The sequence below is a fragment of the Varroa destructor genome, unplaced genomic scaffold (assembly GCF_002443255.2).
Source record: "Varroa destructor unplaced genomic scaffold, Vdes_3.0 BEIS01000004.1, whole genome shotgun sequence".
In the NCBI taxonomy this organism is placed as follows: Eukaryota; Metazoa; Arthropoda; class Arachnida; order Mesostigmata; family Varroidae; genus Varroa; species Varroa destructor.
In genome coordinates this window covers 32,311,546-32,336,096 of record NW_019211457.1, presented here as the reverse complement: position 1 = coordinate 32,336,096, position 24,551 = coordinate 32,311,546, and the positions used below count along the sequence as shown (strand labels likewise).

The following is a 24,551-nucleotide window of genomic DNA, read 5'->3' as shown; positions in this document are numbered from 1 at the left end:
GCTGACAATAAAAAGAAGTTATCACGAGCCCTTTTATTATTTTCATAGAAATTTAACCCTGTCGCAGTAATTTATCAAGCATCAATAATGTAACAGGCAAAATGCTAATGTAAAATCCAATAAGGACACTTTTGCTAGTGTTCACACGTTACATTTGTACTCCAATTGTTTAACGGGCTTACCCACGTATCACGTTGAAATAGCTTATGTAACTCCAAAAAGGAATTTGTTCCCTCTGTCATTCTTACATCATACTATTGCCAATAATGATACTTCAAAGATATTTCACTATGTTCTTCGTGACTCGACAATAATACGGCCGTACCAGATACACGCTTAACCTATTATCATGGCTACGGCGTTCATATTTTCGATGGTTAAGCTCTTGCGTCGGACGGCTGCAGCCGAAGAATCGATCCAAGCAAGGAACGAAGCTTGGTGCCTTCGAGTCCTTTTATCATCCAAACCGAGTAGCCGTATCACATGTCGATCATCGGCCCTCACATTAACGATTTCCCGCAGTCTTACTCACCGCCATGGTCGTTTAACTGGGTAGAATCTATGCTTTTAGCACCTTCAGCGACGGTGCGTCGTTGCGGGCCAAAGCAAGAGGGTTGGGGCTCACTGTGATATGGTAGAGGAAACGAAGCCATTGATTGGCCTAGTGCTTAGTTATATCTATTTACGTCAACACGCATATACAAGGGAGACTGACACGGAAAGAGACCAAATATCAGCGCCATTAAGGCGCTGATGGAGTTCTCATTTCAGTTGTTGCCACTTCCTTATCTGCGACTTCTAAGGGGCGTTATTTGTCGAGATCAAGGAGAACTGCGAATATGTCAAGGTTTATTGGAGGTTCTTTACAAACATGAACGCACTGTCCGTGAGGAGTGGTCGCCTTGTCGAGTCTTTGGCGGCCTGCAGGTAGCCAATGTAGCGTACGAGACTGGATCTCGAATTCTGGTGAGCTTTTGTTGATTTGAAGTACACGGTGTTCTTTGAAGCGTTACTAATAAATAGTATTTAAAGAAGGGATTTATCGAAATATTTACCGAAAATCGAATTAGGTATGCGCTTCATAGTCATTTGACTGTCCAATTCAGAATCAGAGTCGCTTGATATTAGCTGCAGATTGCAACGGGAAATTCTAACGCTATTTTATTGTATCTATTTGCTTAAATCTGTAAGCTTTCTATAGTCAGTTTACAGGCAGTATTTTTCAAAATCTAAAAATCTTGTTGCACATCTTCGGGCGATCTTTGCGGTGATAGCGAGGCTGGTATCATACACAAGTCTTGTGTTCGAATCTTCCGCAGAAAGATTTTTTTAGGTCTCTGGGAAAAACGGACCTTCACAGAGAGGTGTTAATGTGACAAACATACCGACGATGTAACGGACGAATACATAGAAACGGCGTGGCTACGGGCCAGGCATGCGTACCTTACGGCTTCTGTAATTGTTTAAAGAGACTTTAGGACAAGCTGTACGAGACTAAGATAAAACATTTAGCAGTTCATCTAAATATTTTCGCCTAGATATTTTTTTTATCTGGAGTGGAAGACTATCCGTGCGGGTATGATGTAGGTGTTAAAAAATGTCTTAGTGACCATTGTTTCAAATCGAAGAAGCGCTTCTGGTTGTCTTAAACTTAAAATCTTAAAGGTTGTCTTTCGTCATCAACGTCGCCACAGTTTGTTTGCATAGTCCCTTCTAAAAAAAAAATCATTCGCGTGCAGAACAATGTCCTTCAGTATGACGTACTCGTGGAAAGCATACGAAACCTGGTTGAATTTATCAACCTATTCACATCGCTGAATGCCTTCGACGTCACGGTCGAGATTTCGGTTCAGGTGAAAAACTTCATTGAAGCATTGTCCGGTGTGGCAAATTCGATCGAGATAGCAAACGGGCTGTCGCGGTTTCCCTGGGAGGTGATTGCCGAAGAGCTTGTTATGAAGGTATGATATTGTCACAGTAACCGCACCCCAGTTCATTAGGCAGGCTAACGTAGATTGATTTCGATAGAATTTTGCAAATATATATGTACTGTTTTTCTATACAACAACGTTTTATTAGCTGAGAATTAGCTTCACCTAATAAATACTTTGTTAAACAATCAACAGTAAAAAGTTGAGAGTATATTTATAGCTAATTTAACTATTTTGGTTTTGTGTATGTCTACGATTCAAATGAAATTCAAACTGCAGGCGCGTAGTAGAAGTTCGGACGAGCCTCAACTAAATACTTTTACCATTGACGACATTCCAAAATTGGAAGACATAACACGAGTACGATTTTTAAGAAGGGATCCTGGCAGTTCGTGCAAAAGATACGCAGGCCTGCGGGCCAGCACCGACGAAAAGCTTCTTATACGACTAAAACAGCGTAACGTGAAATATTCCGAAGAGAAAGCAATAGCCTCGGTCATGTTCGGAATGCCTTGTGTTGAGTACGTCTCGTTTTTCTGCACGCAACAAGCACACGTGTTCCTGCAGGTCAGCGTTTTATGAACAAAGATCGCTTTCTTTTTATTTAATGATTGTTCGACGGTAAGGTCGTCGGTGACGTAAACTGTGTCTCTGTTGTTTTAAATGCGTGTAGGAGCCAGGTATTGATGATAGATTTATAAGGATATCGGCTACCTTGTGAATTACTGAAAAAATCGATAAAAAAATAAGGTAGAAATTAAAAAAAAAAAACGCCTGATAATATATCGACAGGCGTTCCGACTACCCGGGCCTTCCTTGAAACAATCTGTTGCTATGTGGTACATGGTCAATCACATATATAATCCTCTCACTATGAAGCCTACGGTCGAAGATAAATTACTCTGTTGAACTAGCTGGGCATTTAGTTACTGCTAAATGGCTTTGAATATCGTGATTAGGAATGGGTAACTGAAAGTGTTGATGTTGACAGAATAAGCTGTAGAGTAAGATATCAATCAATATATATATATTTTTTTTTATCACTCAGCGGGGTCCTGAGGGTCCTCTTCTATCAGACCTCTTCTCTCCGAAAAGTAAATTTCGTTGTTCAGAGCTGCTGGAAGCTGTGAACGCCTTGGTCAATGCTGTGAGCGCACTACACGCTCTAGGAGTGATCCACAGAGACGTCAGGCCCGACAGCGTGTACTATCACAACAATAATATCAGGGTTAGTAGAGATCGATAGCACCAGTCGTCACTTAGTATATGCGGTTGTAAATACCGCGTAATCCGTATCGGTCAAACATTGATTATTTGTTGGGATAAAGGACAGCTGCAAGCTGACCCAGGTCAGTGATTCAATAGCCTGAACGTGGTACGTAATCCAGCCATAACATTACAGAATTAAATCATAAATATATATCTGAAATTAATACTGAATGGTACCTGTCGTGTCCCTTTCAAAGTTCGCGAACGTAGAACATGCAAGGGTCTGTATTGGCAATTACATACGCAACAAGGAATGGATCTCGACGTTTTTTGTTCGTACATCAATGGAATTCTACACAGAAGATTACAACAGATGGTCACTATTGTCCCGGCGAGAGTTTCAGGCGCCAGAGATTTTGAGCGGTAGGGCGTACGGCAGAGCAGTTGACTGGTGGGCTGTGGGCGTCAGCCTATTCAAAATGGCCTGCGGTCACCTACCATTTCGAGAAGGGAACGAATCTACAATTTTAAGACAACGTATTCTTAGCGACGAGGTATATAGGTGTCTCTATTCAAATACTACGTACCGTCGTTTTCTTCAAGCATCTGTAACTTGATGATTAAATCCGAAAATAGAAGAACTTTATATAAATTTATAGAATGCGTACACTAGGGCAAATCAAACTGCCTGCAAAGACATACATATTGAAAACAATGTCGATTTCGATATAATTAAATTTCAGGTAAAATGGGAGCCGAGATTCCGACGAAGGAAAACGCAGTTTAGAGACTTCGTATTAGGATTACTCATGAAAGATCCCACGCAACGGCTTGGGTCGAAAGATTATAGGGAAATTCTATATCACAAGGTATTCAAGCTGCGAAAAAGCAAAAGGTTACTAGACATTTAAAACAAATTATTTAAGCACAGAGACAGGACTCATAGCGTTCGTACGTTCACAAGAATATTGTCTACTGTTGAATTAGGGCTAAAGCTAAAAACGAATTCATGAAGCCATACTAAACCATTAGATACGTTTAATACCAAAGTAAAAACGAACTCTTAAAGGTCCCAGTTAATAATGCTTGAAAATACTTAGGCGCCTTAGTATCTTTTTACAGTTGTAGATAGGTGTAAGCTTGGAACATAGGTAGTGGTAGTTTACTTGTCTACCTAAAGACGTAGCGTTTCACCGAAATTCTAGTAACAAATTGATTTTCTACGTATTCGCCGTCACCCTTATAAATTTTCTCCCATCTCTCAACCAATTTATTTGTTCAGCCTCGCCAGAAATGTTCAGGTGTTGAACTCGTCCAGCCCTCTTCTGAGCTCCCTTCATTCACGAATTTCATCTACCGGTGATCGAAACAGGCGACAGTCCGTTTTGAAAAGATACTCTGGGTTTTGCAGCACAACAGAAGCATAGCCACATTTTCCAATATTGTTATGAAAAGAAACGACTTTATTACCGATTTACTATCGATACCTTAATATTGTAAAAAGGTAGCCTCGAGTATTCCATGCAACTGGGCCATACAGGGGTCCCATATGGGTTGTTAATTGTGCGGTGAAATTGCAACAGGTTTATGCAGAAGAGAACGCTTCAAACGCCATAGAGGCAGACAAACAGTGCTTAATATAAAGTGAATGTTTAGAAAATTACGCTCCATCATAGCCTTGTTGCATTTATTCGTTTGGAGGGGTACCGGTTATTTCGATGATCATCTTATCAAAGGCCAGTTGTGTTATCTCAACATATGGCCACGAAGACAATGGAGAGTTTCAACGTATCCATTTCTTTGAATACAATTTTATACTGAATGGTAGCTATATGAAAGAAGAACATCGATTATGTCTTACTGATCTTTATAATAGTAAGGGAAAAGTGTCGCTGTTTAGCGCGGTATTTATTCTGTGAAGTCACTGATGCGTAGTAGTACGCACTAGTTAACAAAAATTCCTACCAAGGAGGTTTACTTTAGATGCCGCTGAAAACGTATTGAAAATGAGTTCCTAAAGGGTAAAAATAGAACCGGAGACTATATAATAATAATTTTAATTTCTTTGCATTTTATGGTATATTAAGTCGCTTAGGTAGACACTGCAAAATTGCATGTATTTCTAAACTACCCTTAATAACTTATATTATCATAAACAGATTACGGCACAACAGAATTTTATATTGGTTATGTCCAACGAATTTGTTTTCATTGCCATGAACTGCCAGCATCATTGTCGGGCACATCAAAATTATGATATATAATATAAACTATATGAATGTGACTAAGCCTATAGTAGAGCTGAAGTATAAGTATTCAGCAAAAGAACAAAATCTCGTAGTAGGGTAACAACAACAACAGCCGCATGGGTGGAAACCATCCTCCTGGGGCATTGTGAAACGCCAGGCGCAAGACGAGCATGTGAGCGATGACGCCACCAACGTATAGCAGCACAGCCAATAACAAACCTGCCTAGCGGAGGGAGCCGACGGTTTCGTGGATGTTTTGAGGGATTACCATATTTTTACTTTGTTGCTTTTGCCCTCCCTGTCGTGTCAGCAGAGTACAGTATATTTGGCTTAGTCGCTGCAGCGACGCGCAGATACTTGATGTGTAGAATTGCGCTGAGGTAAGAACAGGAACAGAAGTCCACGGCAGAGATCTGCCGTACCTAGAGTTTGTTAGTTCGGTTAAATGACGCGAGGAATCGCTCGAGCAGCGGCATTACATGTCATAAGAAGTTGTTATGCAATGCAAAGTTCTTCGAAAGCTGTTGCGGTGGAGGCGGGTACAGCCCGCACAAGTCTTTTCTTAATCAGTTTCTCTTGCGTAAAACAAGACGCCTGTACAGGTGGCGCTGGTGTGGGTGGCAGAGGAACCAGCCAGTTCCCGAAACTCAACTACCAGCAGCAGCAGCAGAAACAGCAACAGCAGCAGTCGTCGTACCATCATCGTTGACGATGAGCTACGTGCGTGACGTAGACGTTGCCTGAACAATCAGCCAGACAGGCGGAAACGTTGCAAGCAGCAAGAACTGTTTTACGCTTAACAACGCAGTAAGGGCACACAGATAGAGACGACGGGACTACGAGACACGGAGGCACGAAGCAGTTGGTATAACAGTGGCAGGAAAAAGGGAAGCTATTGAGGCCGCCGGCGAATGGTAACCTTTACCATCATCTACAATCCCTGCAGTCTACCAGTTCAGTGATCGGACAAGAAATCAAAGAACATTTCAGAACAATGCTAATCACTCAATGCTACTCAATACACTGTGATACCAGCGTTCGCGATCCGCAGCCGGGTCCGCCAGAAAATCCAACAGGTCAGCAATAGATGCGCAGGAACGAAGGCGGATGAACGTTTGTTTTGTCTTTCTATGCCACTTTTTGGCAGTATTTATGGCTGTCCGCTCAGGAAACGCAGCAGCTTGTATCTTCTCTGCGGAGTCTGGTTATAGGGAGACGAGCAAGTATCTCTAGACGATAAAGATCAACAGACACTCGCTAGAAAACCAGAGAGGCCAGCGATACCGGTATCAAGCTTCTTGGGTTTGACGGAAACGACTCCTGTTAAATCAAGTCCTTCAGGTTTTTTTCTACGAGTGTATGCCTTAGATCTATGCGGCTCTTACGCAATTGTACACACATGTATATATTTGCCGTATAATTATGAACTGTATGTGAGAGGCGTGCATAGCGTTCACTTCTCCGCCAAGGATAACGAAAAAAGGAAATTGGCAGCTGATAGTCGCAGCACAAACAAGAACAACAGTATTACCTAGATAATTCGATAGGACATTCAAGTAAGCTACGTGTTATTTCTGTTGCTTCGTATGATTAGTTTTTCTTGAGCTGCTAACGTATGCATAACACGGACAACGATGGAACAGCAATTCTTATCTAGCAATAAGCCGTAATAAATCTGTACTCCAGCCAAAACGGATCAAGCCAGTGCTACTATCGTAACCTAATAAACTTACCACCATTATGTAAAAAAACAGGTGCCTATTGTAATTTTGCACTGAAAAAAATTGTTATTTCATCAAAGTTAAGCAATTAAGCAATGACGGTTACTGTTGTACGTTAGTGACCCCTCCTCCCGCAGTGAAGTTCCGGCAAAGCGCCGAAAATGAAGCGCAGACGGCCAAGATGAGTGGAAGGCCGGAGATGTAGCTTAGGGCTCTGCAGTAAACGTTGTCTAGTGTGTGACTTTGTCCGATCTAATCAACTTTGCGTGCAACAAAGCTCCGGCAGAATGAACGGAAATAAGAAAAAAAAAGATAAAAGGAATAAAAAAGGAAGTCGCGATTTGAAGTTTGTATACCGCGTTCTTTCGTTGCGTGTTTCATAAAGTTTAAATCAATTTTTTTAATCTGTTTTTTGGGACCTCTCAGCCGCAACCTCAGGAAGTCGAAAAAAGAGGACTACAAACCATTCGATGAGCAAGCCAGTGTTCGTAGCGAAAAGGAAACCCGACTCAGGGAGCTCAAAGAAGTAGGATCATTGGTAATGGTTCCGCGAGAAACGTTTGTGTCACTGCAGTGGAGAGGACAATCAGTAGAGGGTACGGAAAATAACCTAATTTTATGTGGGATTCTCAAAATGTCCATAGGTAATTTGTAAAGGTAGTTTACACTAGCATTCATAATTCATAGTTAGTAATAGTAAGTTGTCGTTGTTCCTCTATACCTTAATGTGAAAAGGAAATTATGTATTCACTCAAACGAAATGCAACTATTTTCATTAGATTTTTTTCTTTCATTAGTATTTTAAAGCTGTTGCTTTCTATTCCATTGCCGAAGTTCCCTGTAAAATAGCTGCATCATTATTAACGCTACGAACGTTTTGAGCGTAGCTTTTTTAGAGTTAACTATCTCGTCAAGCGATGCTCTTCGAGCACCGTATTGTTTCTACTTGAAGAATAAACAAATATCCGAAAACTAACTAAATTAGCAAAAAAAAAACAGCTATCATTTAAATACAGTTGGTTTCAGAAAATAATTCATTAACATTTTATAAAGGAATGGTTTTAGTTAGTGGCGATTCCATAACGCAGTCCACGTCGTACGCTAAAATACGTTAAATATGACTTAAGTTGTTACGAAAATAAAAATATAATAATTATGCTTCGATGTTGAATATGTATGGGAAAGTTATGGGACGGTTCTCAACGAGGAACACCTTATTATTGCGAGCAAGTAGCAATTACGAGCGCTTATTGAAACGCTCCTGGGTACTCTATGCATTCTCCGTAGATATACACCTTCGTTCAATACGACGTTGAACTGTAGGGCATAATTTAGTTTCGCCGTAACTTTTGTCTGCCAGTTGGCAACTTTGTTATGGTATCAGAAGTATAGCGGAGCTGAAATTTGTCGAGGAATTATCATTGGGAAGTTGCATTAGTTAGCGAGAAAAGCAACTCCACGTTGCACCGAAGCCTTTAAATTAGCGAAGTTTCAAACAGTGTTTCAAATAGTGTTACGTATCTAAGGTCAACAAAATAATTTCGACATACCCTCGTAACCTTTAGTTGTAGTTATCAGAACTCGGGGGTCTGAGCTGAGTCTGGAATCTTCGCGAATGTGGAACTCTGGACTTGGTTCTAGCAAACGCGTTAATGGTTAACCCATACTTGAGCGTACTGTGTTAGAAACCGTTGACCAACCAGATAAAAATCATTGTTTGGGACTATTTGGGTTTCTATATCGCTACCATTGCAGCATTAACGATGGTTAAATCTGCTAAATTGGGTTCCAAAACCGTTCACTCGTTGGATAGTAGATTATCCACATCAAGCAAGAGCACCCTTAAAAAGAGGCCTAAAGAACTTGCAGGACGAACGATCTAAAGGAATATTGGACCGCTCGTCCGCGTGCAACAGCTATCGAATCTGTGCTGGATCGGGAAACTCTCGATATCACCGACCCAAGGACTAGCCTTCGCACGAATTTCTTCGGGTCATTATTGTCGGCAATGCGTAGAAACCTTTCGGTTACGGATTACAGTGCTTGGGCAAGACGTCCCATGGCAAAGAAGCTCTGAGGAAACAAAATTGAGAACTCAAGGAAGCCTGGCTTAATTATCCATCGACGAATCGTTTTCGGCGTGAAAATCATGGACTAAGTAATATCGACTGAGCTCTACCCAATAAACTAGGATGCACATTTTTGTAACCTGTATGTTTAATGCATTGGCGTTTATTATTGCTACCATTATTAGTTGCGAAATTAACGAAACTGCTGTTAGGCCACCTTCAAGTCGTTCTAGATATTTTCAGGTAGAATGCAAATTTCGAAGGCTAAAGCCTTTTAAGGATCGAATAGTAGGTTGGCTGCCGTGTTACCTTTCCACGCGGTTAAATAATATTAACAGTCGCGGTAAGGCGATCGGTTTCTCTTGAAGACTAATTTTTAAGCATACTCCTCATGCTACTCTGTACGTGGCGTCAATATTGTATTGTATTGTAGTGTATTGAAACGACGTCATTGAAGCTCATCATTACCTAGTAGTGCTTAGTGAATCAATTTTTGCGCATAAAACCTGGGCGAGTCAAAGCCGTTGAGTAGGGCTAACAGCTATTCATGTAGATGAGATATTATTTTAAACGTTTGCAGTTAGCCTTCTACAGATCCAATGGCCTCGTAGCAGGATAGGTTGTAGATTACAGGTATGCAAGGGTGCAGTTCCGAATGATCTACGAGACGTAGTGTATGCGATGTGGTACATTTTTCCTACCGATGAGCAGGGACAAACAGTAAGATCTTCACCAAAGTCATGAGAAGAATGAGTTTTGAGATCAACGCAGAAGCACTCCGTCAATTGTGGGGATGAAGCTCCGAAGCCAGATCTTGTCCCGATGCAACCGAACGAAAGCGGTGTGAAATTTTGCGAGTACTCAAAAAAACCGCACGTTTCGAGCAACTAAGGGGAGACCATAAGCGTCCACCTATTATTTGAAGACAAGCAATGCCAATGTACGCTAGTATTGAACGGCCTAGGATGTCTAGTTGAAAATTATGCAATCTCCTGAGGTATTCTTCGTGGAGCAGTGATTTAAACGCCTGTACGATATGTAAACGGTTGTATAATGTGTTCGAATGAAAAACAAGGCTTGATCATAAGAGGTACCGACGTATGTTACATGGTAGGCTGTGTTTTGCTATGCGTGAACCCTATTCGTACTGGAAGAATGCGTACACATGCAGACGTAAAGGCTCGCAGGCACTACAGTTTGAAATAAGAATTATCACTGTAACGTCTCATTCTAAAAGTAATAATATTGACATCAAATGTGATACGATATGTCGATTCTTTTTTAGAAGTGTCCGATTCTTCAAGTGTAAGTTCTGATCAAAGGAAAGATCGGTTCCCTGAGAGTGGCCAACTTTGGTATCCAGATCAACGTGTGGCAAGTCAGGACGTCGATAGCGGTGACTCTAAATGTACGCCTGTTCCAGACAAAAGTAGAAGAAAGCGAAGTGGGAAAGAGAAAGGTAGAGGCATAAAAGCAAAGCATTTCTGTGTCCCGTGGTAGAAAAACGCTATTGACATAAGTGGAAATTCCAGATTTATCATAGCACTGATATAATAATTATGAGTCGATCTCATTGTTGCGTCCAGAAATTCTACGTGTGCGGGTACCTCTATGTCGAAAATCAGACATATATCGTTGTGGCGTAATTCAGATAAAAACATGTCTGTATTGTTAGGTTGTGTTTTGAGCGCCTTTTTATTCTGCTCCATATTATAGCTAGGAAGTATTAATTTACCTGACCTAGACTTTTGTACATAATAGAAAAGAGTTCGATGCGTAGGCAAGGTTAAGTTATAGTTTACATTAACTATATGCATTTTGTCATACATAGTGATCTTTAAAATGCCCCTCGGAGTAGCTCCTTATTCAAGTAGCTGGTTATACTTAGTCAACGATGCATTCCCCGCGAAGACACAAGTACGCTTTATCATATTTTGGCCGCCTTGTTTACCTTGCAGGTCCGCGAGTCACTTCTCAGATGATATTGAATTGTGCAAAATCATGCATTTCAAACGCTTTCTTTGCAGTGCAGAAGTTTGCTATACACTCGGCTGCATCTCGAGGACCGCTAGTCGTTTTCTAGTAGCTTTTCAATACGTTCTAGTAGACGTCTAAATTTGGCCTTAGAGCTATCGCTAGATTGGCAAGATCCGCCTATAGCAACATGTCGCCCCTAGCCTATTGCAGTCACGATAACGCATGCTCGAATCATCATATTGGGTTGAGAATTTTTTTATAATGTCAGTTTCAAGTAATTAAAAACTTAAAAAAAGATCAGACCGACGAAATACGCGTTGAGATCGCTGGCCGAAGTGTTCGTTGCTGACTTCTCTACATCAGAAACAGAGCTTATAAAGATTCGATGGAAGAGTGTTGTGTGTGATTCACAATCAATCCAAACAGGTAATTTTTGTATTCTGGGGCCGTGAATGAGGACGCCGACAAGTCACTGTCGCAAACAAAACTTTTATCAGTTCCGTACGAAATATATATGGTTACAAAACAACTCTTGTCCTCACGGTAAAAATACAGTTGGTTAAGCCAGCTATTCGTCAATTAGTCTTACCATTTGATAAATAAAAACAACTGATAGAAAACAATTGATAAATAGTATTGCCAACTGCCATTTTTAAAGGACTAACGAATTGAAACGTTAATATTCATTTTTATCTTAATAATTTAATATTAAATTATTCTAAAAATAGCATATTATTATATTCTAAGGATAGTATATTTTTTATGCCGTACTGTTTCATTTCACTGTACCCTGTTGTTTCTTTATCACAGATACAGAACATATATATATAGCCATATAACTTCCCCATCTATCCAGGTAAATTTCCGTGAATTTTGAGACGAAGCTTCCCTTTCCGATTTCATCTGTCGTTGTGTTGTGTGTGATAAGCGTAAGAACATCTACGAACTAGTAAAAACATTGCACTAAGTTACATTAAAACTTCGCTTGTACTAACGCAAAACGAGCGCACGTTTTTGGGGTGTACGTAAGTAACTCTCAAGCTTGCGCTTAATTTCATTACCTGCATAAATTATTGAACGGCTCCCAGCATCGGGTGGGATTATTTAATTAAAGCTAATGCGCCCCTCCTCTTGACACGAAGCCTTTTTCACGCTAACTAACCCATACACGTCCATCACGGTAATAGCTGTTGTTTATTAAGCTCATTGAATTTTCGCCCATTGTCTGCGACGACAATGGGATAACACTAATAAAGACAACTATTACAACTGTCTGCCTACAAGAATACCCTGCTTTGGTCCGTATGATGACTCGACGTAAGATTGTGCGCTCCTGGTCGCGTTTGTGTTCTTTTTGTCGGCAGAAAAATGACATCGCACGATATGATTCCGAAAAGAGCTGCCCTCTCTTTCTGTGTGAGGTACAGCGTCCTTTTCGCCTTCGCGAGGTCGTAATTGTGCCATTTATAGAAGGCTGATGGCGCTATCATAAAAAACGACAGGCAGACTTCGTGACTCTCACGTTATAGCGTTGGTCAATTACTCCCTGTTCACACTTATGGCCCTTTTCAAATACAGTGCTGTCCTGTTTTCGCTCTCGCTATTTCTCAATGCGCTCCTGCTGTTGTTATTGTCCGAGGTGCGTCGTTATCGATGCGTAGGATGCCGTGGAAGTGTTATCTCCGCATTTGTTGAAGGTATTTAAAAACACCCGGTTATCGTAACAGTCCCTATCTGCCAGTACAATGTAGAGTCTTGAACTCTTCTCATTGACTTGAAGCAGTTATTCGGTAAGTGCGAGAACGAAGTACCTACCGTTCAGTCGCTGCAAGGATGTAATATTGATCACCCAGGCATGCTAGTCCTTGTTTAAGACGGTGATTGTCCCGTGTTTGCTAGACATAGCACGTCAGCCCTGATTAGCCTAACGCCTCCCGCATCAGAATCAGATAAACTACATCTGCATAGCATATAGAGTTGTCGTTGACTCTTCCTCTATTATTCCTTATATTTTGTACGGTGTTTGCGCGGGTAGACAATACAAGGTAGGACAAAGGTACCGCAGGCCTAAGCCGCCAAGCGAGCTTGGAACATTATACTGGGGCCGGAGGCGAAGGCCTGATGTCCGTGAAATCCGTACCACAAGCAGGCGGTTGATCCTGTTTACATGTTACTTAGGAAATTGTGCTCGTAGAGTGTCTGTGCATTACGACAGCTGTTAAAAGCTGCCTGTGTATAGTTGTACAGTTTTCCGTTAGTTCTTTGACGTTTTAGCGGAGAAATTTGAGCGGCAAAGAGGCAGGAAAAAATAAAAGAAACCTTAAATTATGCTGCTAGTTTGGTTTAATTAGTGACATGGTGGTAGTGCGTTTAATGTATTAATACCCGACGAGATGTGGCAGTTAGCTTTGCTAGGGCAGTCGACGATGGCTCGTGTTATTGTTTTGGCTGTAGTTGTTGACCAGTGAAAGTCTATTGCGGAATGATGAATGTCATGGCGCGTTAGCTACGTCGACGTGTGCGGGTGGGCTTTCGAACCTAGTAGTAAGATGGCTCGGTTAGCTGGCAGTATTGGAGCAGTCAACGTAGTGATGCAGGGATGGGTGGCTGTGGACTGTGGTCAGTTTACGTCCACGCAATGCCCTTTATAGGGTTCCTCTGCTGCTCTAACCAGCTCCTTTCGTAGCTCCCGCAATAACCGACAACCAGTTCCGCAGGGAGTTCTACCGTCGGCGAAATTGCCACATTGCTTTCCGTCGGGACCCCTGATGCACGAACATGTCCACTGTCCATATCTATGAAGCCAGACCATCAGCTGTTTTGCAACCGTGCGCCTACCAACGCCGGATAGGAGAGCAGTGCTACTACTGGAAACTTGGGAACGAAATTGGGCCTAAGTAATCGAGGGAGTAATAGTTGGAAACTGTTAAGGCCCCTGTCTGAAAAGGCCTTCCACGTATGAGCATGTGAAGTAGATCCACGGACCGTCGGCTGCAGCTACTGCAAGGTGGCAGAGTCGGGACGAGTGCCTTTGGTTGGACCTGATAGCAGAAATTACGCACGAACGGGGGAAAAACTGGGGTGACGGCGTCGGATAGAATAAATATAGATAAGAAAAGAAAGAATGAAGTTGTTGTTTTTGTCAAGGAGCAACATTGGTCTTGTTGCGCGCCACACTGGTGCTGCCGTATTGTGCAAGCAACGGTTTATCTGATATTGTTGATTCATATTCTTCATATTCTCGATAATCGGTTTGTCATTGCAGTATGTAATACACCGCTAATATACCTGCTACACCGCGTAAATTGAATACACTTTTAGAAAATAAATTTGATGATAATATGGTTCCGTTTACTTCCGTTACTACCTGGGTTGTCTCGACAAGTCATAAAATTTGCTCCAATTTGTTCATTTGTCAGCTAAGTAACCGCGCCAGATTAGGCAACGATACGTATTACCTATACTTGTCCTAACGTATTTACTCAATCTCTTACTGCTGCTTACTGTAGTCATTCATTGCTAACTTAAATTTTACCCTGAATAATTGCGTTCAGCCTATTACCGTATCGTAGGTTACACGCGCTCACGCAAAAGCAAGAGCACTTTAAAATTGTAATGTGTGCTTGCTTTATTTTTTACATAAGGATATTTCGAAGTTCAACCCAGCGGTCGCGACACAAGCGAACGCGACTCGTTCAGACACTGTCTCCCAACTGATGGAACCGTGTCGTTCTATATTCCGGATTCGGACAATTGCACAAAGTACAGTGTACCCTCGGGATCGTTTGACATGCAAATAGTGTGTATCAAGACGTTGTCATGCACCTATCCGTCTTCGGTCACTTGCACAATGCTGTATAATATAAACAGATAAATGTTACAGGCGTCACGAGCAGTGCTACTGCCGCAGCTTATCGTCGGCTTGCTAGTTTCATCGAAAGACAAAATGCCCAGTTTCCAACCTAGATCGCTCAAGCTCCCGTAAGTCTGGTAGACAAGTACGCTACCACTGCACCATGCTTTTAGCAGACGCAATATTAATTGGTAAAGAAATCGTTGTGTGAGTTTTTCATTCACTAAAATAGAGTACAAGGCTATTTATTGTGTTTCACACACAGTGTATACGCACAGATTACATACGTCGTATTACACAGGGGAGATGTTTCACTTGAGGAATAGGTGGCGAGACCGTTCGATTTCCTTATCTGTAAACTTTAACTCTATGACTGGGCCGTCTAATAATCGTTTAACCCGGGCAGTGTCGGTGGCGCCATATTTGTTGTTTAATATGTGTCGTCTTAAATATACACGAAGCGTACAAAGGACTAAATGGCATAAGTAGTTAGTAACTAGTTAGCGCCTACTCAAGCCAGCTAAGGTCAACGGGCAAAGCAGAACTTATTCAATAACGAATAGTCATAAAGGAGAAAATTACGTTGAAATGCAACTAACAGAACCGAACAGTGGTAAAAGAGAAAGCTGTCAAGCACCGATTGCTTTGACCAGCAAATAACCATCGAAAAGTTACTCGACCGCCCATTTGACCACCTCTTGCATCAAGTGGTACTACTTTTAGGCTCACTGATCAGGACAACAGTAATATATTATTTTTGACCTGCACGGAGTATCTAATAGACATTTTATCGGCTTCGGATTAAAATAGCACCTGGACAGCACGCGTTCTCGTAACACTTGATGAAGTGTCTGGCCGATTCAGGTAGATTGCCTATTTAACCCAAAAAAAACATACCTTGCGGCCAGATGATCATAGGTAATCACATCTATTTTTAATGGGCGTCCCATTAGTAAAATTGGCCTGCTCCTCGATCTCTTACTTATTTCGTTGTTGTTCTTTGTTACTATTTCGGGACAAAACCTGAACAATAATCGATGAACACGTCGTAAGTTGGTGGTGAAAAGATTCGACGATACGGTTTCCGACGGAGATTTTTTGTATCAAAATTAAAAATTTTTAAGTTAAATATTCTCCTACAAAATCACTGTCTTCCAGTGATTTTGTAGGAGAATATTTTCATGAGGAGATGATCATTTCGCGCAGCGCAATGGTTTTTTTTTTTTTTTTTTTGAAAAAAAAAAAGTCGCAAATGACATAGGCACGCTGTATGTCGTATGATGATATATCAACCTTAGCTAATCATTAAAGGAAGTTTTTTTTTGGCGTGTGCATTTATTAACAGGATTATACTTCCACTGTAACGTTCCTTTGGATTACTATTGTTTCGTACAAAAATTTCCCTGGTATGACCAACCGTATGAGAACTATAATATCATATATATATATATATGATAATACATCCGTTCTTGAACTAAACTCATATAATCATGGTTCGAAAATAGCAATAGGGTCATGCGAGCTACTGGCTGCCGTCACTTGAAACACGCCGCAACAAAACAGCTGAACAGTTAGGCCAATTATTCAGGTCAAGATACAAATTGAACCACTCACTCGAATCGGGCTTTAAAATAGGACGGCGGCACGGTACCACAGGGACCTGTTAAAAAGAATCAGGTCGCATTCGAGCTCGGCACAATACACACTCATATAAAATATCAAGCATAAAAATGTGTGTTAGCGATCAGAAGACGTAAACAAAATCCTAACGCGGGTAGGTCCATGCTTCTGTCGAAGAACACCGGTACAACATGCTGAGAGGGTCTTCATATTTAGGTTGCTGAACTATTTAGATTACACGAGTTGTCAATTAGCAAATCTTAGCTCATCAGCGGCGGAGCTTCACCTTTCAAGTGAAGCTGCAGAGAAAAAAACAAGGGCGAGATACATTTTCTCTAATGGTGTAATCTGAAATGTTATGGAAATGTACTGCTTCGTCAACAAATAAGGCCACATTTTTGCAAATCAAATGCATGATTTCATAGTGAATGCATCTTTGTTATTTACATTGATAAGTGTAACTTTCTATCGTAAATTTCGTCACAGTACAACGTACTTATCAATAATAACCCGTAAATAAATAAGGTAACATTTGGTCTGGCTACAGTATCTTCTTATCTTCCCAACGACAGCAACATAATGATCATCTGAATTTTATTACGTTTCTTTAACCTGAACACTTTGTCATTTGGCAGAGCCCGAGAATGGAACAGCTAGCGAACCGTCTAGGGATAGTTAGGGATGAATAGTTTTCCCGTAAATATAGAGGGTTATAGGTGATGATATCGGCCTACCATTGTCCGAGCTGGTGACGAGGATTTTTCGTTTGAAACTAAAGCGAACTATTGAGCATTTTAAAAAAAGTATATATATATATATATATATAGCCTGCAATGTAGGTGTACTTTTAGTTTGTTTCATCAGATGAGATGTTCAGCTATGTTAATTAGGTAAAAGGACACACTATAGTGCTGAACGATGAAATGAATTGCTTACGTGGTGATAATAATGTTTCTAATTTGCTTCTATTTCGTCACACACGCTGCGTTAGTAGGTGCTGATGGCGCGGCTTGAATTAGCGATACTTGGCTTTTGGGTCAGAGACCCAGCCGTGCATTTCTTCAGGTTTGCATCTGTCAGATTGTACTTTTACACACTGAGTTTCTACTTGACGTATAACCAATTGTCGGACCTTCTTTGCCGATTTCAGATGTTTGTTTGCAATCAGTCCACCTTACCTTCCCTCTACTCAGACTTACTTTTAAATAACGATAACTACAAACGTTAACAATCTACCTGCACCTGCTTGAAAGATCCATTTCCACGCGGGAGACATATGCATGTGTATATGTTAAGTCTTTTGCAGCAAATTCCTGACGATAACAACGTTCTCTTTTAGCTTTCTCCGGGCTGATCCAAACTTGTTTGCTTGACGGGTTGCTTTTCGCTCTGAAGAGCCAATTGCCTTTAAGCACTTGCCTTGTTCCGTGAGTCCAGTTCAACATTAGGGAGGGACCACGGACAGGGTGCCTCGGTCCTCACTATTCTTTTCAGACATCCGTGGTTAGACGCACTCGGCGCGACGTTGAACGAGGCTGCCCTTCTTGTTGTCGTTTGTTGTGAATTGATGCGGTCGTTGGCGGTGAGTAGCCAAGCGAGCGAAAGCCTGGACATGCTTGAGCCTTTTTCATCGTTTGTCTCGTTTTGCTCGTCTCTTTGAGTGAGATGCGTCGCCAGCTCGCTTACTGCGCTATCCCTACGTTTCGTAGACTTCGGCTGAAAGCAGGCCGCGCTCCTCCTTTACGGGGGGCGTGCAAGCGGCCTCGTTCTCAGTTTTCGTTCTACCGCACTCTAGGGATAGTATTGGTCAGGCAAGCGACGTTGCTTGGCCACTTCTACCACTGTACGACCTCGCGGTCCATCCGACCGACCAAGCGTCTTTCTGCTTGGCGTCTACCGCCTCAGGGCTCTCCAGGGAGTCGAGGCCTATTTAAGAGTTTATTTATCATCGCAGTTGTTACGCACTGGGCAGTCGCTTGCGTGTATGTGTGGTCGTCGACACACATGTGCTTCTTTGACTGCTTGCGCGAGTGCGTATGTGTGCGGAACTGGAAGGCCAATAGAAAACCCCCGGCACTGCCGCATAGTTCACATCGGGGACGTAGTAGACAATAGGGGCAGGGCGGATGACAGCGGGCGAATTCCGGGAGCCAAAGAAACACGTAACGAAACGGCTAGCGCTTGGGGGTATCGGTGTGGGGTTCTGGGAAACAACGACGACTGGCTCTGGCCAAAAGAAGCAAGAGCATTCGTAATAACCTATGTACATAGCCCGAGGGGCCCAGAAGGTCACCCGGAGGGCTTGAGCAAGCGGCACAACGCAACTTGGGCGCCCCGTTTGCAATGGCAGCATCAGCAGCCGTAACGGCACCACCACCGTCACAGCTATTCAGCATCCGCGCTGCAGTAATCGGACACAACAGGCCCGGACACATTGGGCCGATTTGGCGATGGCCGATCGGGATAAACAGAGAGGTTGAGATGGTGTGGGAGAGGCTAGTAGAACGAATTTTGTCATGGAACCTGGCACCACCGCTGTTGCCACAGCTGCTCTTTTCGCATATTACTTGCTTACTGTAAAAGCTAGTCCGCTCCTCGCCCCTTATAGATGCCCCTTTTCGAACTTCGCCTTTCGAACTGGCCTGGCCGCCCGTACAACTCAAGCCTCATGCAGTAGAAATCAGCAACAACAACAATTTGGTACATTCGAACTTAACCACGGTCAGCTACCATTCCTGCTTCAAACTGGAACAAAAATAACACTTTGAGCGAATAGAGCGTCAAGCAAAGGGTAAAAATAAAAGACCCAGCGAGCAGTACCTCATCGTTACGTTGTACAACTACAATCAACAAGTGGATCTGTAAACAGTAATTATTCTTTGGCTGCGCAACGCAATTCTGTGACTTTCTGTGAAAGGCGCTTTTTAACACTTCGCGGGATACCTGTCTAACCGTGTACATGAAATCGACGATGATGCAGAGTGCGACGGTTTCGCAACCGCTGCTACTCTGCAGAGGTGAAAGTACGATCCGCTGGCGTTTATATTTCCTCAGTGTCGGCCGCGAGTACTGCTGCTAGCCTGACGACCCGGAAAAGTTCCCGAAAGTCATCCGGTAACAATGCATAGAAAACAGTACCGCGATAAGTTGCTGCCGTGACCATCAATAGTATGGCAGAATCACTTGAACTTCATCTCTCGCATTCTCCTTCCCGATCGCTCTTTCAGCTTCTTCTTTACTTGTGCACATGGCGTGTATAACGTCATACAGCCAGCAGCGAGGCAACTATTGCGTCGGTTGGGCACTCGCTGGTTCATTCAGCACGTGGCGCTGCCTGTACTATCGCGACACCAGGAACGCCTCCGACCGGTTTCGCTTAGGGGTTTCCTTTGCATTACGGCGTACATAGCCAACCATCTCATGTGAAATGACGCGGGGTAGAGCACGGGTCGGCGTCATACTGTGTGTGCGTTCATGTGTGTCGTTAGCGCTCTGTGAGCCACTCCCGGCTCCCATACGCAGGCCATTCTAACTGATTTATCGCACAAACACTAGCTTTCACCTTCGTCACCTGAGCTAGTGACTTGACGCTCAGGGGTTCGTACGCCGTAGCGCGACGAATGTAGTACGATAGCTTTTGGTGTGCAATGCTTACTGCTGCTATTGCAGAACTTCAATTTCACAGTCTGCTGCGATTGTATGGCCTTCAAAGGCGAAACAGCTACCCCAAGCCAAAACAGGGCAGGGTTCCATTGTGCTGTGGGAACTCCTTTTCTTGTAGACATAACGCACGAACATTCGACAAAAAACGCAGAAGATATAGTTCCTCACCTCAGTCCTGAGGGGAGAACGTTTTTTTCTTTGTTGCCGTAGTATTATTATTATTATTATTATAGAAGTGTACACTCATCGGGTCGGTTGGCCGACAGTCTGTTTCGCGATATCTAAGTCGCTACCGCTATCATTGTTACCGATAGTCCAGCTGCAGCAGTGTCGCTATCTCTGGTTTCGTTCTTGTAAAAGCTAGCTAAGAATAGCAGGAAAAAGATCTGACGCTGCGTGGAAGAAAAGTGGCGGATAGAAACGAAGCGGGCGTACATGAGAACAGGAGACCTGGGCATCGAATCAAATACTGCAGTCAAACTAAATTCTCTATTTAAGACTTTGTTGTAACTCGTACAAAGAGCGAAATACTGCGATGGGAAGTTTCGCGTCAATGTATGCGTACGGTCATTGCCGCATGTGTTAGCGGATCATTTAGAATATCAGCTAATTTGAACGCAAAACGTTAATGTTGACTGCGTCAAGGTAACAGCTCTTATGAAAAAAGACTAATATACCATGGGATTGGTTACGATATATTCATCAGTCCTGCAACATGAATTTGCCCCGTAGCGTTTGTATTTTTGAGAGCAGGCTCATTCTGAGAGTGTTTGAGATCGTATACAATTTCAATATATTAAACCTTGAAATAGAGTCACTATTACGACAAAAAAAACAAACCATAATTGTTCACCTTTTTTGCTAACACGTTATTATCTGTTTTTCTCATAACCAAACGAATAAGTGCTCTAAATGGCCAAACTCTTCAAAATCAAGTTTGCCCCTACAAACCCATTGCTCTTGGCGTACTAGGGATCGTATCAAAGTTATCACGATTAGAAAATGCGATTATTTACACTGTGTATTTTGTATATTGTTTGCCCTTTACAAGATCGGTGTAATTCCTATACTTCGATGCCGACAAAATAGGAAAGTCTAATCACACGCAGAGTTTATTCGGAAATATTGTCCTTTATAGAACAAACCTTCCAAATAGAACAATAAAAAAAAATCGCATATAAAGCTGTTCTGTTTCTCGTTTATGCTTTTTTATGGAGTAACAACTATCGAAGAATTAACGCCTGATTCGGAAATTGTTATAAAACCCCCCGGTTCATGCCCCAAATTTAGTACTTGAACCCCGCTAACACCCCCCAGCCAGCTAACAAATTCGATTCAAGCTGATCGCAAATATTGCTGAATTAAGATAACCCGCTTCTATACTACTGCTTTGTTTGGTGTGTCAGTCTGTGCTTCACTTGTCGAGTCGCCGGTCGAAGTCCACTTCTGCGATAGCCTCGATGAACCCCACTAACATTGATATTAGCAATGCGTTAGTCGGCAGAATCGTGGGAGTCAACTATCAGTTTAATAGAGATCGATGTGTAAATATGACAGACGCGTTTGCACTTACGTTACGAAATTGTGGCATTTTAAAATTCCGTGCAGCAAACAAACCGAATTCGGTTCTTCTGGCTGTTCACTTTGATGCTAGGGAAATTACTGTGAGGATATGTTCGCCCACGGAAGGGCAACTGCACGGTAAATCCCGGTTACTATGCCATTAAAAATTTCGACTCGCCCGAGGGCAACCTTTGGCGGCGTTATTGCCAGGCATAACCACTACTTGTACTACAGCAGCCTCCAGAATTTGTGCAACGTTTTCAATCCGAGTCAAAACGAACTTCCGTCGAAAAAGTTCTGTGCCTAACATCTTTAGCAGGGCGCAGATACCATCTAATATACAACTCCTTTCCAGCTACCTCAATCGGCCGATGTAATGATAGTGAACGATGATGTCAATAACATGATCGATAACTCACGCCTGAAAGCTTGAGTTAGGCCCATTTCGCAAAGACGTAGGCTTTTGCTTAGGCGCTTGATTTCATGGACGTGGCAGACATCGTGCAGTATCAGGCAGTTAGAAATGGCCGGTTCAGAGGTAAATTTGAATCAATATTGTCCAGATAGTGTCATTCAACGCACATAGGATTAGATAGGGTGTAATTCACAACATACAGAATATATTGTAATATTAAGAGTATAGCGCCCATCTAATTGATGAAGGAGAAGCTAAGCTTTGATACACTGGGCTTCTCGAAAGTAATGATATGAGCTGGTTATGAAGTTACGGATTGCTGACTTTTATATGCTCAGCTAGCCCGGAGAATCTTACGTACAGAAGAATTGACGATTGTTTCAAGTCGTAATCAACCATATTTTGTTGTTGTTAGATGATTATTGTACTTTCTCTTTTAGTGCTAGCATTTATTAAACATGGAAGTACGTTTGAACGTATCGCAGTGCTAACATTACTAGCCATAAAACTTACTACGCTATAATCTGTGTTTTGGAGTAATTTTTTGTTCCTTCCCATCATTTCTATGTCCTATTGCACATATTTTCATTTTGGACAAACTTACGAATTAAACATACCCTAAAATATAGACGTCCTCACACGAAAATGGCTCATTTTAAAAAATCCCTCGCCCCCCCCCCCCCTCGTAACTGGCATCACTGTATTGACTTTCGTTAGTACGCGGTCCTATATAGAGGTCTTTAAACGCAGCCTTACTAGCTACAGAGACTTCGAAAAAAAACTTGAACGGTAACAAATTATACTTAGTTTTTATCGCGTGATTTGTGTTCAGCTCACTATACTACGTAACACAATAAAATACAATGCACATAGGTAGGTAATCAGTTGCGCCAACAGCGCCAACGTAGGTTAACGCTCTCATAGAAGCAGAAGATAAACTATATATAGCCATGCTAGCATTTTATATATTATTCATAGACTACTAAAATTATTTCGAGTGCTTTTATACCGATTCGATGGATTTACACCGTCGATTAACGACGACATATAAACGCAATCCTGCTCAAACCACCTATTCTACAGGAAAAGATACAGGCTAACCGCTCAAGCCGATGCTTTAGTTGATACCGAAGAACTGAAAATGCAAAATATTAAGGAAAACACCGGAGAGAAAACTAAATTACGTTTTCTTTATGTATATCTCTAGCAAGAATAAACAATTTGCGCCTATTATATCTAGAGACAAAGGTTCTCAATTCTCCTAAAGTCGAGAGACAGCTGACGAAATTTCGTCCGGCAGATTATATACGAAGGGCTCGTTCGCGTGGGTAAATAAATAGAATTTCAGCTCTTCTCAAATCAAGTCATAGTCTATCAATAAACGGTATTTAAATAGCGATCTGAATGGGAACATATTCTAGGCTTTTTTTTTTTTCTGGAGAACGCTGTTACGCTAGCGGAACTACCAAAAGCAAACCTTACCTGATGTGCATTACGGCTATATCCCTATAAACGTATATATGGGAATTAGACAGTAATTACGTTCCCACAAAATCTAGCAATGGGTTATTATGAGCATTGCTCTTGGCCAAGCCAACCACTTATCCATGCAACCCTTCGCGTGTAACTACTTCAGCGAAATTCAACAACCATTTAGCTATTAGGCATAATTCAGAATTTTTGCTTCAGTAAGTAACAAGGGGTTAATATGTATGGCAACACAATGACGGGGGGTCCTATTGTAAGCTACTGAAAACACTCTGAACAAACAATAGGTGGCCGTCCTGTTGCTCAGACAACTGGGGCCCTTCGTTTAGCCCAGGTGACATTCAGGCTCCATCACACGACAGCAGTTTTTATGAAACAAATACATTTTTAAAATTATTATTGATATGTGATCTTCGTTCAACTAACCCCTGCTTGAAAATTAAAATAACGATACCATACAATGTCAATTATTCAATATTTTTAATAGCCGGCCTTACATTGACTGAAAATATACATTAATGTGGGTCGGGGCTCTTCTAAGCTATAAAAAAAAACTTGGGAAGTAAAAAAACATTAGAGGAGATACCAGAGAGCAAACTTTTTTTCGTACGTATCTTCAGCAAGAATTAACGACTTGCTGATTATTTATAGACACGTAAAGTTTTGGTTCCCAAAAAAGGGGAGGTAGCTATCCATTGGCAACAGCATGAGAAGGACTAGGACAGCGTTAGGCAAAAAGAAGAGTCGAACTTTCTTTTATTTGAACATTTTATTAGACTTACAAATAAAGCTT

General features: G+C 41.9%; 1 protein-coding gene across 4 annotated transcripts; it reads left to right on the top strand.

The window, feature by feature from the left end:
* The first annotated feature begins 239 nt into the window (after positions 1-239).
* LOC111249007 (uncharacterized) lies at positions 240-10,800 on the top strand. Of its 4 annotated transcripts, none has more exons than XM_022802240.2 (8): positions 240-966; positions 1,740-1,961; positions 2,211-2,498; positions 2,980-3,159; positions 3,398-3,694; positions 3,884-4,035; positions 7,537-7,706; positions 10,465-10,800. In XM_022802240.2, exons 1-8 carry the CDS (start codon positions 754-756, stop codon positions 10,677-10,679), a joined length of 1,737 nt encoding a protein of 578 aa, XP_022657975.2. In that variant the 5' UTR covers positions 240-753; the 3' UTR covers positions 10,680-10,800. The 4 variants fall into 4 exon arrangements, 2 of the variants coding, with proteins under 2 accessions (XP_022657975.2, XP_086843893.1); XR_015326894.1 differs by having other exon boundaries at positions 243-966; positions 3,884-4,009; positions 10,465-10,599; XR_015326893.1 differs by lacking the exon at positions 10,465-10,800 and adding an exon at positions 8,866-9,309 and having other exon boundaries at positions 244-966; positions 3,884-4,009.
* The last annotated feature ends 13,751 nt before the right edge of the window (positions 10,801-24,551 follow it).

Bases quoted from the DNA above. Each gene is read 5' to 3' on its own strand.
- LOC111249007 (XM_022802240.2), top strand. From the start codon at position 754: ATGGAGTTCTCATTTCAGTTGTTGCCACTTCCTTATCTGCGACTTCTA. The intron at 967-1,739 runs GTGAGCTTTTGT...ATTCGCGTGCAG, and splicing joins AGACTGGATCTCGAATTCTG to AACAATGTCCTTCAGTATGA. The intron at 4,036-7,536 runs GTTACTAGACAT...GGGACCTCTCAG, and splicing joins AAGCTGCGAAAAAGCAAAAG to CCGCAACCTCAGGAAGTCGA.